The sequence below is a fragment of the Trichoplusia ni genome, chromosome 3 (assembly GCF_003590095.1).
Source record: "Trichoplusia ni isolate ovarian cell line Hi5 chromosome 3, tn1, whole genome shotgun sequence".
NCBI lineage: Eukaryota > Metazoa > Arthropoda > Insecta > Lepidoptera > Noctuidae > Trichoplusia > Trichoplusia ni.
This window is the reverse complement of record NC_039480.1, coordinates 13,206,434-13,223,702: the sequence shown is the minus strand read 5'-3', so window position 1 is coordinate 13,223,702 and position 17,269 is coordinate 13,206,434. Positions and strand designations below refer to the sequence as shown.

Sequence of the window (17,269 nt, the reverse complement as noted above, 5' to 3'; positions counted from 1 at the left end):
TGTTTAAATCGTGTTATGAGTCCCCATTTCAGCTTCTAGCGTTTCTAATTATGGTTGAAACGTATTAATAAATTTTAACATCCCTTTAGTATTTGAAACGGTTGGACCGAATAACAACTGAGGCGTAATATTAGTTTAGTAGGAGGCCTTTGAAATAATAATGAAATTACCAGGATTTTTCTGGTTTTTCCGAGGGTTGAAGACCTTTTAGGAATCAAATAATATCCTTAGCAATTTTAGCGTTGTGGGAGACCGTTATGCGTAATGTGCTATGCCGTTTTACTGCTACAAAAATAAGTCTTATTGAAACTGTTCATACGGTATATGTATTATCTATCAATCCACATCATAAAACATCCACATTCAGCTATTATTAATGTTGTTTACCAATATTCACGAACTACTGATATTTTATAACCACTCGAGTGGCCAATCAGATGAATCAGATGTGTGGTGTAATCTATTCATAAACTGGAAATGTCTCATATGAATAGCATGGCACCCAGTACTAGTTTGAAAAAAAAATATATGTTATTTTTAAATTTGTGAGTGCATTTTCGCGCTACACAACACGCAACACAATTTCGACATTATAAATCATCCTTCTAATATTATAAGCGTGTAAGTTTGTATGTATGGGGGTTTGTTCCTCTTTCACGCAAAAACCACTCAACGAATTTTGACGAAAAATGGTTCAAAGATAGTTTATTACCAGGATTTATATAATTTCATATTCCCATTTTCGACTCGCAGGTGCAACAGCAAATTAAACTGTTTCGTCATTTTAAATTAATTAAAATACAATGTAGTTCAATACAGACAATACTCTTGTTAAATTATACAAATAACAGTATTATTAGAGGACTCCAAAATATTTTGAACTAAGGAAGTGCTCATAATTTATAGGCGTCACAAATAATTTCCTCGTTTCTTGAAAATAAGACGTATTACATAAAATATATCGGTATCAAGAAAATGAATGATGGATCGATTGTCGCAGTGATGATGCAATATCGTTTTATTAAAACGACGCGAATAATGTATGTAGGGGCTGTGAAATGTTTGCGTGAATTGATTGTGCGTCACAAAATGTTCCATACAAAGATGTTGGGAATAAATCTTGAGAGAACGTTTACTTCTTTAACCTTCAAGTAAGTGGTTGCGTTTTTTCTCACATTATTCAATAATAAGTAGGTCTTAGATTGCTTCGGGGTGCATTATTTATTACAAGGATCGGGCCCTTGCCTTATATAAATGTTTACATTTTTCGACAGAGTTTAGTGAAGTCTGCGTTTAGTAGTGAATGGAAATAACAAGATTAATCAAAGTTAATAATAGTTCTGAAAATAAATGACATATAATGTTTATTGGCCGATTACATTTTCTTCCAAAGTTTCCAAAAGATCACATTCGATGGATGACCAATGTCCTTAATAGTTTTTCTTTGTCGTATATGTACGAAAACCTTCAGATTGCTTGTCTGGCTCGCACTTGACCAGTATTTTCATATTAATTTTACTAAAAACAAAAATATTTCTGCAGTTATGAGAATACTATTCATTCTGCGTTTCGATATATTTATAGGAACAGCGTGTCTGGCAGGTTTCCATCAAACTATTAGCTGTTCATGTTTTGTTCGCTCAGCCTGTCATTTCACTCAAAACCAATGAAATAATAATTAAAATAACATTGGTTTGAATAAGAAATATCGCGATAAAAGGTTTAATTAATGAATTGAAATTTCATGACTTTTCTGAACAATGATTTAAAGAATCTCTGTTTCGCTGGTAATGATAACCTTTATACCAAGTTTTGAAGGAGGGTAGGATGTAACCTCAAAGTTACATTAGATGCAATACCTGTCGTAAACATCGGATCACAATCTTGTTGCCGTATTGGTAGAATCTGTAGCAGGTATAAATTTTCTTAGTTAGAAATAGGACTGAAAATTAATGAAAACCATCAAAAACATCTCAGTACGAGCTACAGAGCAAGAAGCAAGGTCATTCAAACACATTATTCAATTATTACCATATCGAATAAACAGTGGATGAAATGGAATCCTTGATAATGGTTCTAAAAATAATTCCAGTAATAAAATCCCCCGTTTAATAACGCTTTACAAACCTTATTGTTGAACCAATTCTCGCTCAATTGTATTTTTCTGACACGAAATTTGCTGGTTGGTGCTTAAGATAAATTATGATCTTGATGTTCGTATAACATTGTTATAGATGCTATATGACATGAAATGGCGCAAGAAACATGAGTACATTCGTGTTGGGCTCATTGAAATGAAGCTTTATTGTAACCAAGTAGATTCTGGAGCGTGTGCGAATCTGTGTGCTAAAGTGCTGGCTGACTAGTGTTCGTTAAACCCATTTTATATCTTTTAAATATGTGATCCGTGAAACACATCAATGATCCATCTCGAATAAACAAGTTTTTAAAAGAAAAAAAGCGCACCAAAATGGATGTAGTTGCTTCGTCTCTACGGTGTTACCCACAAACAGATGGCAGTCAAACTTATAACATCCCACTTTTCAAACCAATAGCAAAATCCTGACCGAAAAGATCAAACCAAACCAAGAAAAAAAAAGAAAAATTATTTACAACAGTTTTATAACACAATGCGTAACATCTTAACATTTTATAACACCAAACTTATTCTAATAAAAAATTGTAAGCACCTACCTTAAACACTTTAACCTCTGGGGAAAACGTGCGGCCCCAATAATGATGTCAAAAAAGTTTCAGATAACCGCGGGCGAAACAAAATGTCGTTAGTAATGAGCGAACAAAGAAGCTTGTTGAAGAAGAACTGGGCAAGCACGAACTGATTTTATGAAAACTAATTTTAATTCCGTCAACATAATAGTTTTGATTTAGTTGTCGTTAATTAAAACTCGCTGAGGTTGAAAATTACGAAAACATAACCTAGCGTTCCAATTAACGTAAAATTAATAAATTCAAAACAAGTATTAAAGAAAGATCCAGCAATTTCTTAAATAGGTGACACTATCTTTTAACGGGAAAAAATCGTGATGTTTTCTATTATATTCGAAATGAATTGTTTTGAATGATGTTTTCTGTTGCGAAATAATATGTAAGACTGCTGAAGAAATTTTATACAAAAAATTGACCTCTAATTAAAAACATTAAAACGTTTTACGTTCCTCAACTGAACCCTAAACCTGTAGCTAAGACGTTTCAACATATTTTACCTTAAAAATACAATATAATTATGAGCGTTAATTAATTGAAAAACGGGATTTTATTACATTTGAGTCGAGCCTTAATGAGTTTTATAAATATGTAGGTGTATGTTGGTTACAAATTTCCATATTTCAGTACTTCACTCTATGGTCAAAAGTAATTATCTTATGTGAGGTAGAAATATAGGTTTTAAACCAATTAATCCAGTCCTTTTAAGATATCAATCAGAGGTGATTAAAAACTTCGGACAAGCTCGCGTAGTGAGTGACGTTTTTACACTCACTCATCAAATCGCACAAATTTCAAGATAAATTCATTTATGTTCACATGATTTTTTTCTTGATGTAGATATATTCTTAATGCTATTTTTTCTCTATTTTTAATGGATACCAAAATAAAAGAACAATCACTTAAAAAATAAAACGAAATACCCTGAATAAATTAAAAATGTTTATCGGTTTGTTCCTGGTTTCTAGTGTTTTACTAGAAAGAATCACAGATTTATTGAAAACAGTTTGAATCGACCCATGTCAGTAAAACTCCTAAAAATATAATTTTCTACCTGCAGCTAATACATTATTACCTTAAAAGATATCAAAAAAATACTTAAAGTGGTATAAAACAAATATTTCCTATCATGATTAATTTGCTAGCTAAAAAGTGCTTCACAATAAGTGTTATAGACAAAACGGCTTTGAAGAATCTCTTCTCAAGCCGAGTAACGATTGCAGTCCTATCTGCCAAACAAACTGTAATAACAAGCACACCTTAGCACGCCTGTGATAAATCCTTAGGGTGGGGTGCAAGCAATATACTTTATCAATTACTATCGTAAAATAACTATCATGAAATACACAGTAAAGTGAAATTAAGCTACATCACAGATTGCCAAATTTTTGGTTCAAATAAATTTATGGTTTTCATGACTTGTAATCGAGAAAATCAAGAGTATAATAGCAACTCTGAAAATTTTCATTTCTAATACATCTGAAACAGAAATTAAGAAGTAAAGCCAAACGGTCAAAAATCCACCCTATCTTTACACAAAACACGCATGATTGCGTCATTAAAATATGTCGTCTATCTAATCACTGTAAACGTGAACCAACAGTTCGTCATTAAAACTTCCGTTCAATGATTTCTGCGGCTTATTTGTACATTTAAATTAGACGATAGTTAATTCGGAATGTAAACGTTGAACGATCCTAAACCAACAGAAACTATTGGGTCAGTGAACTGCAAAATTCAGGTAAACCTCATCTAATCAGATCGTTGATGAGCCAAACGGACAACGATGAGTAACCATTTAAATTCCCTGGAATTCACCTAGATAAACAGTTGAATAACTGTTTAGAATCACAAGCTTTTTTGTGATCGCAACCAATCTGTTTTCTTGCTAATTGAGACCTATTTTAAGGAAAGGGAGAAAAAAGTGTGTCGTTCCAAAAAGGAATGAGCTTCATTTACTTTTTAAACGGGAAAAGTTTCCACTTCATCAAGCTTGTAAGCCAACCCAACTTCCCATAACTTACGCCTAAACTCCAGGTTTAAAGACAATTGCAATCTTATACAAAGTGTTCGGGGTTCGTCGCAATAAGAAGCATTGAGTGAAAGGGTGGCTACAAGATAAGATTTTGTTCTTGCCACGACGGCTGTTTTAAGACACCGCTTTCAACAGACGGCAATATTGTCTGAACGAACCACGTCATCAAATTGCTCGAGATAATACGCTTGAAAAAAAGACAATAGGTATATCTTAAATGAGTTCTAAGTTACTTCCAGGGGTGAAGTTGTATAAAAGCAGTATTTTTTGTTGTTTTCTGCAACATTTGGGAACAACTGTCTTCCTTGATAAGGGTTGTGTTTTGGATCCCTGATTTCAGTCTTATTAATCTCGATTTTGATACTTTTGTGTTATTTGGACATCTTAGGCCTGATGTGATCTTTTGGTTTCCGGGAAATCGTTATTAGTCTCTGCAAGCTTCAAACAAAATTTTGGTGTAAGCCGTAACAGACGTAAAAAATATCCGGTTATTATAAAATCTGCAGTTCGGCTGCCTTTTTAGGATATATACCCAAAGGATAAAAACGGAATCCAGTAACTGAGGGTGATGTATTTTTCTGCAGCTGTAATAAAAAATTCTAATAACAAGTCGAGGTTAAGCAACAGTTGTTGCGGTCATAAATTTGTTGATTTTTGTGCCCAAATAAGGGTAAAGAAACAAATTTGGGAGTCACCCAGTGGGGATCAACATATATTATTTGTGTTTCTTTACCCTTTATTTGGACCTTCAGGGTCGCAACTCCGGCACTTGACCGGTTTTACAAATTAAAAGCATAATAAAAAAGGAAAACAGTAAAACAAAACTCCAACACATTAACAAAACAAAATTTAAAAGCTTGTCTGGTTACTAAAAACTCCCATATAAAATCATAACACACCCTAGTTTATCATACGTGAAGTTTCAGCTCGGTATGCACGGCCATATCTCAGTGTCTACGTAAGTAAGGGATGTAGGAAAACAGCGGCTATAGAATATAATAATGTAAGTTGGCAAGCCAGTGAATTTAGCTTCACCAACCGAAGCTTATTTTATACGTACGTCGTATATTGTACCATGGTTCGTAGCTTACCGAGTCGTCTTCTGTTAAAAATAGGCCAGCTGTATAGCTTAGAATGCTATATGAGGCGAATTTATGCGACAAAGGAATTGAATTTTTGAGAACGTATTTTTTTCGTCTTTTGTATAGATCTACAATCTTGTGTAAGTTAAAGCTTTAGGTTCTATAGAAAACACGCATTCGATTTTTTGTAATCGTTTTAAAAGTAGTCACTTAGTATAGAATTCTTGGATAAGTACAGTACAGGCCAAAAATAATCTGAAAAAAAAAATAGGAAACTAAAATAAGTATCTTACTCTCAAATACGTATATTATCAATAAGGAAAAACAAACGAAAGTAAATGATTTAAAAACTGAGTCGCAATAAAGCGCTGTGAAAAACGCTCATCCTTCCTCTGGGTCTAAGCGATAAGAGGCCTATGTCGGACAGCAGGAAACATATAAGTATGTAAGATTGAACGCTCAAAAGTATAATGTCACTTATACTGGTCTTTAAACCCCATTCAGCTAGAGATGAAAGAAAAAATGTAAATTAATATTCCGGAGCTTTCACACAACATCATTTAGCTTCAAAATTATGCTCAGCTTGTATTAGACAAAGAACAAACGATTGTGCTCATCACATAAATAAAGCAGAACAGGCCACCATTCGGCCAACACCTACCATACTTAGTTGTACTTGTTATACTTAGCTACCATAGTTTACCAATGAAAACTGGTGGGCTATTTAAATTCGCTTTGAACACGTCAATGCAATTTTTATAACTGTATTTTCATCGATTGTGGTTACAGAACGTTTATAGGACGTATTTTTTCATTTTCCAAAATTTCATAATTTTGCGTATCATTTTTAAACATTTTCGTCTCGCGGTACGAACATTGTTTAATCATCGCGTCGATCCTCATCTGAATAAATATTCCGGAATCCTCTCATTTACAAACAGTAAATCAATATTATTTCAACATATTTTTGGATGAACAGTTTACCTAAAAGTTATTGGGGTTGTTATTCAGTTAATATTGGCGCTGAAACTGGATTACCGACGATTTATTTTTACCGTAAAATGCACATAATTGGGTATTTGAATACTGCCGACATGTTTATTTATACTAAATATCTCTAATGGTTTGAATATCAGAATACGTTTAAATATCCAGCAGTGGACTGCTATAGGCTGAGATGATGATGATGATGATGATCCATTAAAATACTTTTATGAATATTTGAAACAATATAACGGGAGACATGTATCATGTCCCATCGCTTTCTAGCTCCCTTTTTCGATATAAAAACGAAGAAAATATTGATAACTTTTTTTGTATTTTTTAACATCCACGTCGTGTATTTTTATAGCAACATGATTGCCGTGTCTTTTTAATAAGGAGAAAAGATAAACAGAGGGTTTCCATCCAAATTGACATGGAACGAATAGACATCCCATTTGTCGTATGCCCATCTCGTCGTTCCGCGCAAGTTGGTCCCAATCTATAGGCACAGCCAACTGTCACTCGGCCGAGGACGCGGGTTTTTAACCAAAGAGACCGCTTAGCCAACGGGAAGCGGATTACGAAAACATCCCCGCACGAGTTCCTATAAGGCTGCGTTTCCATCCGAGCTGAGCGACGCAGCTGAACAGTAAGTGAGTAAAACTGTCAGTTTTTCCAAAAGGGCTGTGTTCGTAAGCTGAGCGGTGCGACGGTAGTGTGAGAAATACCGTCTTATGAAAGGCAGCAATTTCTCATTAACATCTTTAACGATCATCCATTTGCAGGCCACCCTCAAATCATCTGTTAATTGCTTTGTATGAACAAAATGCGACTCTGAACTTTCTCTTAACAAACACATCCCTAGCTAGACGTCCTTGCACATCAGAAACCAACGTAGCCTTAAGGAGTTATGCATGTTATAATTTGGGACCGGCGGAGATTTATAAGGGCAACGGCCAACACAAGCTCGTGCGTGTTTTGTAAAGGAACGTCTTATAAAATAGTATTCGATGAACTTACCCCTAGTACGGAAACTCGGTAAGGAATTTCAATAAGGTCGCGTTAACAGATAGTTCGGATATTCGATTTCAAATAAGATCTTTGTGGATTTATCAGATTAGCGAATATCAAACAGGAGGTACCTACTGTTCTATTTTTATGTGTGTATTTTATTTATAGAAGGTGAAGAATTTATATGGCTCAAAATGTGGCTTCAAATCAAATATGTGTATACGGTATTCGAATGATCAAACATGATTGATAAACGGCAATGTTAAATGCATAGCCCGCGGCCATTTTAAAAATTGAATACGTATATTAATAATAAATAGTGTCTTCTTTATTGCATCTTAATTCAACTGAAAGTAGGTTATTAAAACTCAAACTTTGCAGCCAGTAGCCTACAAATTATAAGAGCTAAATTAATAAACTTTTGATTTAATTAAGTGTTCAAATCCGAGTGCATGGTACGGAATGGTAGCGAGTCTTAATGCTGCGAAAATCTGCCGGCACCTTAAACCTTAACAGTGAGCTTACACGAGCGCAGAGTAAAAATAAAAACAGCTGAAATATATTCAAGTGAATATAGTTTTATACATAGAGTTAGGAAATGTATACCAAACTATATGAACCAGTAGTTCTTCCATGATTGAGGAAACGAGTAACTATAATATCAGAACTATGTGTACATATTTTATGAGTACCAAAATCCTTAGTGAATCGATTTGATTATTACAATCGATTTAAAAAAATAATACTGCTTAATCGACTTTTTCATCGATTTATATTTAACAAATTATATTTCATTCTTACTCATGTGTAGGTAAATTGAATGTTTATTCATAGGATTTAGTTCCGTGAATAAACCTCAAAGGAACAGTGGAAAACAAAATTTGCGGCTCATGTCGTGATTACATCGACTAATTAGTTTGTCACAGTTTGAATCTATTCATACTGTTGCTGCAGTGTCTGTACTATTATCACTCATAGCAAGAGTTCATTCAGTGTGGAAGCGAGACACCGCTCAAAAAGGCGTAATGCGCCATCCTGCTCGCACTACTGCACAGTGGAGGATTAATAGTTTATAGTACGTGAATGTATCCATAGTTCCTCATATTCATACTCTTAAAATTCACAGACTTAGTTAATTTTATGCTGTTCACGGTTACTTTAATTTCTCGCTTCGCTGATAATTCTGGCGTTGGAAACCATGGAGAAAATCTGGGCAAAAGTTCATTCGACGATATTATTTAAATGCAGACGATGTACACAGCCCGCCTTAATATTTTATAGCGTCTGCGTTTTGCTGGGAACTACACTGTTATTTGAACGAACAACAAATACAAGAACATTGTATCGTACATTTCAAATAGTTAATTCTATATTATTGTTGTAACTAGGTTGGTATATCAAAAACTACTGATATAGCAAGTAAGGCAGGTTACTTGCTATAACAATATTTAAATTCACTATATTTAGTTAATTTTAAATTTCACTATTATTGTTGAACAACCTAATCTGTGAACTAGTGTCAAATATACGCAAAAAGATTATGTATAATGATTAATTTCATTTGTTCGCATAAATCTTATAAAAAAAAATATACATAAAATTATATTAAAAAAGAAAAAAAAGAATGTTTAACCATAAAGTCATAAATTTTGTGTTTTTATTGCCATAAGATTGACCTTCTATTCTTATTTTGGAATCTAAGCTTCACCAAAATTATGCCTAGGTCAGAATCACCCACCTTTAAGTGCAGACCCATTCTTATAATGGGTTTCCATGCCAAATTCCATGTGTACCGGTACAACAGTTTGACTCTGAACGCTTTACTGACGGATATGCCATATACCAGAAACATATTGCGTTGACGGTATTTTTATTCAAAACACTTTTATACACTGTAATTAAAAATCTTCATATCTACCGAAAGTACTTTGAAGTGAGTCATAAAGTATTATTTTTATACCCTAATACTCCGGAACGGTACGTAAACGTGTGTTCGCCATGAATCTCCCTCAAAATAAAACGCTCGCTTTGATGTTTCAGCTGAAAAGATACATTATCCTATAATTGGCATGATTATCCTAACATGCGAAGAGAACATGTTCTTTTCTATAATTTATTCTGTGTTTGTCTGTCTTCAAATATATTGCCCAGTACTAATTACGCCCTGAAGGTTTTTAAAAACATGGGACCTTGTATTTTTGTTTGCATTCAAGGTCAGATTGGAATCCATATTGGGCAGATTAAAAAAAATCGGTCAAGTTTTGAACAGACGCGCAGTACTGAAGGTATTGCAATTTTTATTTGTTGTTATAGTAATATGTGAAATATTAATTCTAAGCATGCAGCCTTTTGGCATACGGATTGACAGACAACGGCGTTTTTGTAATAGGGCTCGTTTTTATCCTTAGGATACGGATCTGTAAAACTGAATGTACTACTTCTGACACTTTTTCCTTTATAAGCAAGTAAATACGATAGCTAAAAGGCAGGTGTTCAGGTATTCAATTTCCAGACTTCATTCAAAAGATACACACTCGTAAGTTTCTACGTGTCTGCAATCAGCTCGGAAAGATCGAATAGAAAATCGAATACATTAAATATAATGTTGATCCACTTCAAGCCACCTTTGGCATAATATTTACCAGACGTCATCGGAACTCATAAATCACACTGACGCTTTTAATTTTACGGAGCTGTAAATGTATAATCCAACACCTCAAACACTCGATTCGCTATTCGAGCTCAACACTATAAATAAAGCATCTTCACCGGGTTTCACACAAAAACACAAAACGATTCCACAATTTCATCCAAAAAGGGGAAGTTCCGAAATTTCCGAAGAACACCATACACTAAATCAGAGTGGTTCAGTTGTTATGAAGATTGGAATTGGTGTAATAACAGTAAAGGACGGGTAAACGCAAAGTTAATGCTCACCCATATACGAAACAGTGTTTTAACGGCATCATTCGTTTGTGGCCGAAACCCTAAACATTGGACTACTTAGTAAGCAGAATTCCGATCCCTATCGTATAAATCGGTATAACAGTTATTGATCATGCCTTATTGTGTATTCGATAGTCAATCTGCTGAACTCTTGGATTGGGTAAATAAATGAGGAACAGTTAATGTCCAAATTGTAACTATTTGTTCCACTTACAGTTTTCTTTTTTGCCTTTTTATGTTGATTGTTTTCATTACATTTGGCCAGTCGAAAAGCGAAGCTGATTGCTCTTTAATGGCACACTTTTAAGTCTTCCGATGTAGCACTTATAGTGTTTCGTCTGACACATATACTTGAATCATTTGTGTGCAATTTCAGAGAATCGTTTACCATCAATTCAGTAGTCAAATCAATTCACGTTGCACGGACTAAAGTAAACACACTTGATTTTTAGAACACCTAACATTCCTCTCGATTGAGAATAACAACAATTCGTTTACGTCTATGCATGCACTGAGCAAATATCCAAACTATTTGCTGCATTGTAACTGCCGGTAAATGAAATCTTTTGTTCTATTGCGAAGCATGTATTGTCTGGTACAGGTAATTGTAAAGATATTTGATAGAAGTTTCAAATTTTAACTTTCGGGAACTATTTTCATTCTAATGTGTCTATTGTGACAATTATGGCGTACAATTTTTTTATCAGGGTGTGTAAAGTAGTGTCACGTGTTTGAATATAAGCAGGAGTTAAAATTGTCAACAAAATGAAACAGGAACTTAACATAGTAAACTAGTCTGTGAGGAAGCGTCAAACTTCTGTCGACAAGCACGGACCTTCATTCGTGAATGCCTATCTGACGTTTATAATCTTGCGCCAAATATAATAGTCAGTGAAGCTAAATTACTAATCCGGTTTTAATTAAACGCGCATAGTTCCATTTACTCAGATAGGAATGATCAAGCAAATTAGATCCATAATGGTAAGGGCGATCTCTCAAAGGACGTAACGATTCCGCTGATCCGACTCAACTTGTTTTCTGTTAAAGTTTTACCAATCCCGGGGATTCGTTTTGGTTTGATTTTATAGACAGATCAAAGTTCTGGAGCTTGCTGTTATTATGTTTTTAATATCACAATATTTTGGGTATTATTAAATTAAGTAGGTATATAACCTATTATGAGTAGATAGTAGGGTATATTTACTCTTTTACAAGAACTCAGTTTCAAAATAACAAAATGGAATCGGGATTTTAAATAATTCAGAATTCTAAACATGAAATTACGTCTTCTTAAATTAGATTTTCACACAAATATTTACCTTAAAGAAGGCAATATTACATTTATTTTAATTGGAATACCTAACAAAAATATTCTATAATGAAATAGCCGGTTTGTAAACGAGTGACAATATTCCCAACAAATTATTTGTTCCCAAAAATTCCAAGCCAGCAAATTGATTGTAAAAGTAGTCAATTGAATTGCGGTTACTGCGGGTAGACGTTCACTGGCCCGTGTAATTTCACGCAGAATATCAAGTCCAATTCGAATATTAAGAAAACAACATTTCCATTACCTTTTGGTATTTTTGTTTCCGATTTCTTTAAATAACTGGTTCCGGAGTTGGATTTGTAACTGGTCGTATTGTTAAACATTTTGAGCACATAAACTCCACAGGGGGAAAATATTCACTCGATATTTTGCGCGTGAAAAATCCTTTTAAACGCGTCAACGGAAACTCGTTTGATATTTTTTACCCGCGAATAGTTTTAATATGATGACAGCGTTCGCGCGAAACGTATGTTCCGAAACTGAATTTGGCGGCGCTTCGATAGTAGCGCGTTATTTTTGTTTCTATAATAGCATTCGCGCTCTGTTTATTTAATTTCAATAAAAATATTTTCTAACATGATTACTCGAGTACATTTGCAATGGGTGGGCGTGCAACATAAGCTACACCGCTGAACTGATTTGAAGATGAAGCGTATATAAAATGTAACAGGTGTTTATCTTGCTGCCCACGTAAGAGTTGGCTTTGGCAAAATGTACACACGGTTGTGTCAATAATTTACAATAAAACCATAAGTCTATCTAACGGTTCGTGATAATATTTTTTAAATGCTTTTGACTACTGGATTCGCTTATTTAAAAGTCGTGTATACATGTTTAGGTACAAATGTGTTGTGTTTATGCCTAAAACAATTTTGGGAACGAATGCACGTTCAATTTAATCTTGTAACAGGTCAGCTACAACCTGTACTAGACAAACAGTCTGAATTTGACTTTAGAATACAAATATTCTAGTACGAGTTGAGCTTAGGTCGTATCGACTATACCTACCGTAGTACACAGCTAGTTTCCCAAATGGGAGAGCAACCAAAACCTTTCAAACATGTCGGTTGGTACGCTAACGTCAAACATCGGTCGTGGGTCACGAAATCCGGTGGGAATTAAATTGTGATGTTTTACCTAGTCGAACTCGCCTATCGTACATTGAACATCTAGACTTGCTAGTGTCAACTACACTAAAAACTTTGTGGTAAAAAATGAAGAGTAGACAACTTTTTTTTTCCATCTGTTCTTCTTAGTTTTTTCGCGTGTGAAACGTCAAAGTAAATAATAGTTATAAATCCGCCTCCGCCTCGTGTGTTATTATAACAAGATATATATTTTTACATTGAATATTATTAATTGTTGATAGAACAAAAATATATACAGTTAATTTTGTACTTACTTTGTTACACTCCGAGTGTTTCGTTTTAACATTTCGCGAAGGAGGTCAGAAATAAATATTCTTAACTGTTTCTTAAAAAATATGTAGGTACCAATCTAAGTGAATCTATTCGTAAATATATATTTTTATATGTTGAACATAAATGAAATTTCAACATAAAAGACAGTGTAAAACAATAAGCTTCATTTCTTATACAAAGAATGGGCTGTAATTGTCTAGTTAGACATTCGTGATTCTCTTGAATTATGTTTTATCAAAATTTGTTTTCTCCCGTCCGTATGTGAATTCGGAATGTATAAATTTTTTCGTTTTTTACCTCTTCATAAAACTGGCTGCGAGCTTTCGTTTGGCATAATGATGTTCATTTCATGTTTAATATGTAGGAGTGAAATTATTTCTTGTTTTTCATATTACTATAGGTATTCAGATTCTTTGTCTTAGATATTTCGAGAACTAGGTACTTATTTAACAAAATAATGTTGTACCTAAAAGAAATCTTATGAAAGTTAATTACTGTACCTTCCAATAAAAATGATTATTGTAAGAATTTTGTTCGTATACTTTAATGTTATTTAAATTGTGTTAAAAAGCAAGTATGTTGTTAGAACGGACACTACGGACAAAAGTTTTCCAAACACGAAACGGTTTTTAGTATTATGTGTGTCAGTTTTAGGCTATTAATATTTACGAGCCTATAAAAGCCAAACGAATATCGAAAAGAGTAAAAAGCTATAGTTTCGATAACCTAGTGCCGTACCATCACCTTTCAAAGTAGGAATGTTGTAGTGATAGAATTTTGAACTCACTCCCATGATTCGCAACAAAAATGTTTTCAACCCCTGACGCAAAAAGAGGGGTGTTATAGATTGTCGGGTCTGTCTGTCTGTCGGTCGGAGGCATCATAGCTCCCGCAAGAATTAAAGGTGAATTACATACAAGTTTTCTGCCTCTTGTGTCTGTAAATATACTTGAGATCTAATGCGAATGAAAGCGCACCGAAATTGATCTTAATGACTTTCAAAAGCGTTCCTAGCTAAGTTTGATTATGAAATTGGTGGTGGAAAAATGGAAAAAGCAAATCCGCATCTCAAGTGCGAATGTCAATCTATAGTTATCGGATCTTTGCTAATTCTCAAGGGATTTAATACCAATTCCCTGATTACACCTTGTTTACGAGATTTTCTCTATCGTAGAATATCGATCAGTGTGTTTCAAAAAGTATTTTTCCTACTTGTACACATCATCAATCTTATTCGCTCGAATGCTTACATTCCAAACAATGTGATAATCAAACCGCATGTGTTTTTGTATCGCCAAAACGTGAGTACGGAGAAAAAAGGTTATTAAACAAACAAAGTTCTGAAAACAATTGGAAGGTACAGATATGAGATTATTCCGAGAATTTTATTTTATATTTCATTTTTTGCTAGTTTATTTTCGTTACAGGGTTTGTGGCATTATAATTATTTATTTTTTGTGTTACTGTGGTTAAACTGAATCATAAAATATATAGTATTATAAAAACTTCTTAAAAAATGTTATTAAATGAATAAATAAACGGCAAACGGCTTTCTGAAAAAGCAATCTTAAACTAAAAGTCATCAGAGATGGAAATTAGATTAGAACACAGTCATATAAAATATCACTATGTAATATGAAACTAGATAAAAACAAAATGATTGCCTAATAACTGTTTTCATTTATAACAATACAATGAGCAATAGTCCCCAATAATTCAATTCATGTACTTTAGAATGATACCAGACACGAAACTAATTTGAAATTAATTACAATTATGGATGAACACTCAATATCCGTATTACTGAGATCAAAGCCAACTGTTGGTGCCGCTCATATTAGTTTACTAATGCATTATTATCATATTAATAAATGTGTAAACAGGTCAATTTGTATTGAAGCGTTTAAGGATGATACAGTAAATTCATCCTTAACACAAGTGCTTAATGCTCATTTTTCAAGAACTGAAGTCAATTTACTTCTTTAACAAAATTAAAAGATGTTGGCCTTGGATAGAAAGGGCTGGTAGATTAGTGAGGTTTTTCTTCTGCAGTGCGACAGAAACGGCAAGAATAACATTTTGTGAAGTATTAACAATTGCAACTAAGGGTAAGAGAGACAAAAAATCGTGAGGCAAGATCGAATTAGTTTTCATTCGTTGCTCAAAAACGCTTTGAAGTTCCCATCATGGCCAGACGACCACCCAAGTAAAGAATGCTATATTATTCATAACAAGAAAATTGCGTCTTCTTGTTGCACGTGTAAATAGGTATATCATCAAACAAATTAATAATGAATAATAATTTGCTTTAATTTAATTTATTCAGCTTAATTTAACAAGAATTTCTTAGTACAACGCTGAGATATTAATAAACAGCCAACCCGAGTGTTCTCATCACATTGAAACGTAGAAAGTGAGAGATTCTAAGAAAATACATGCAAAACGAAAATTATTTACATTAATTAAATAAATGTACAGTTCATTGAAACTAAGATCTTTGGTAAATATTTTGTAAGGAGTAAATTTAGAATGTATTCATTGTATGCTTTCCAATAATTTCTAAATACAACAAATTCTTAACGCAAAGCTTGAGATTATATTTGGTCTAAACGAAAATAACTTCGATTTAAATGAGAAAGCTTATTATAGGTGTTTGTGAATTAAATTGTTGAGTTGAAGGAATTTTTCATTCATCAAGTTTCTTATGAGGTTCTCCATCAATTATTTCTTTGAGCTCAAAATTCTCACGACTAATTTATTAAGTCTGGTTTAACAGAATGTATATTTTTAGACACAATAGCTCTACCTGTACTATGAACTTTTTAAGCAGATAAAGATGGATAGGTACGCACGAGGCTCTGGTTCGATCCTTACGCAGGCAAAGTATCACTGTGACTTTTTAAAGTTAAATATATTATAATATATTTTCTTAAGTAACAAAACAAATGAAGGAAGCTAAGATTTCAAGAAAATAATCCGATATCACCAACCCGCAATACACTAGGTGTGGGACGTATATAAGCTGGTATTATTATTTTCAGACAAAATTAAAAACAGAAGTAGCACTGCAGCAACAAGCAGAAGTAACTCACACATACATACGAAGTCACGATCTAAATACTCCCAATAACAATGCACATTCACAATACGAACATGAAAACTATTCTCGCTTATACCTGTTCCAAAGCTAATAAAATTACGAGCATCAATTCTTGAATGAGCAAGGGGGAACTTTGCAAAATGCTGATAGTTTAGTTATACCGTCGGAGTAGTAAATTTGCTTTGGCATACTGTAAGGACATTAATGAACTCCATGTGTGAAGTTCGTGTCTAACCGATACATATTGGTACTTGCTGCATATTGATTGTTAGCCGCTTGTAATGTATATTACTTGCTTGGTTTTAGCTCCGGTCGTGTTTTGTTTTGATGGATATTCCATACCTTTTGTTAGTACTTGAAGCAGGTTTATGTGACTGTGGACTTTTATTATCCATCCAGTAGCTATAATGATGACATGTTATTTTAGACTTTTGACGGTAATAATCAGTCCCGTTTCGTACCTTTTTATTGTTTTTATAAAGTTTTGTAAATAAACTGATGTCTGACAGATTTGCTAACTAAAATTGAAGGCAGGGGGACCAGCAACATTTGAAAAGTAAAATTATTTCTAGACTCAGAAGAAAGTTCAAAATCATGCCTAGCATAATTATCAGCTATCAAAACTAAGAACTTAAT

General features: G+C 33.6%; 1 protein-coding gene across 1 annotated transcript in view; it reads right to left on the bottom strand.

Moving 5' to 3' along the window:
* The window catches only part of LOC113491997 (voltage-dependent calcium channel gamma-4 subunit), a 68,256-nt gene extending 55,422 nt beyond the window's left edge, over positions 1-12,834 (bottom strand). The window contains exon 1 of the mRNA XM_026869250.1: positions 12,357-12,834. Within this exon, the coding sequence (XP_026725051.1) occupies positions 12,357-12,435 (79 nt within the window). The 5' untranslated portion in view covers positions 12,436-12,834. The remainder of the gene's footprint in view (positions 1-12,356) is intronic.
* Between the last annotated feature and the right edge of the window lie 4,435 nt (positions 12,835-17,269).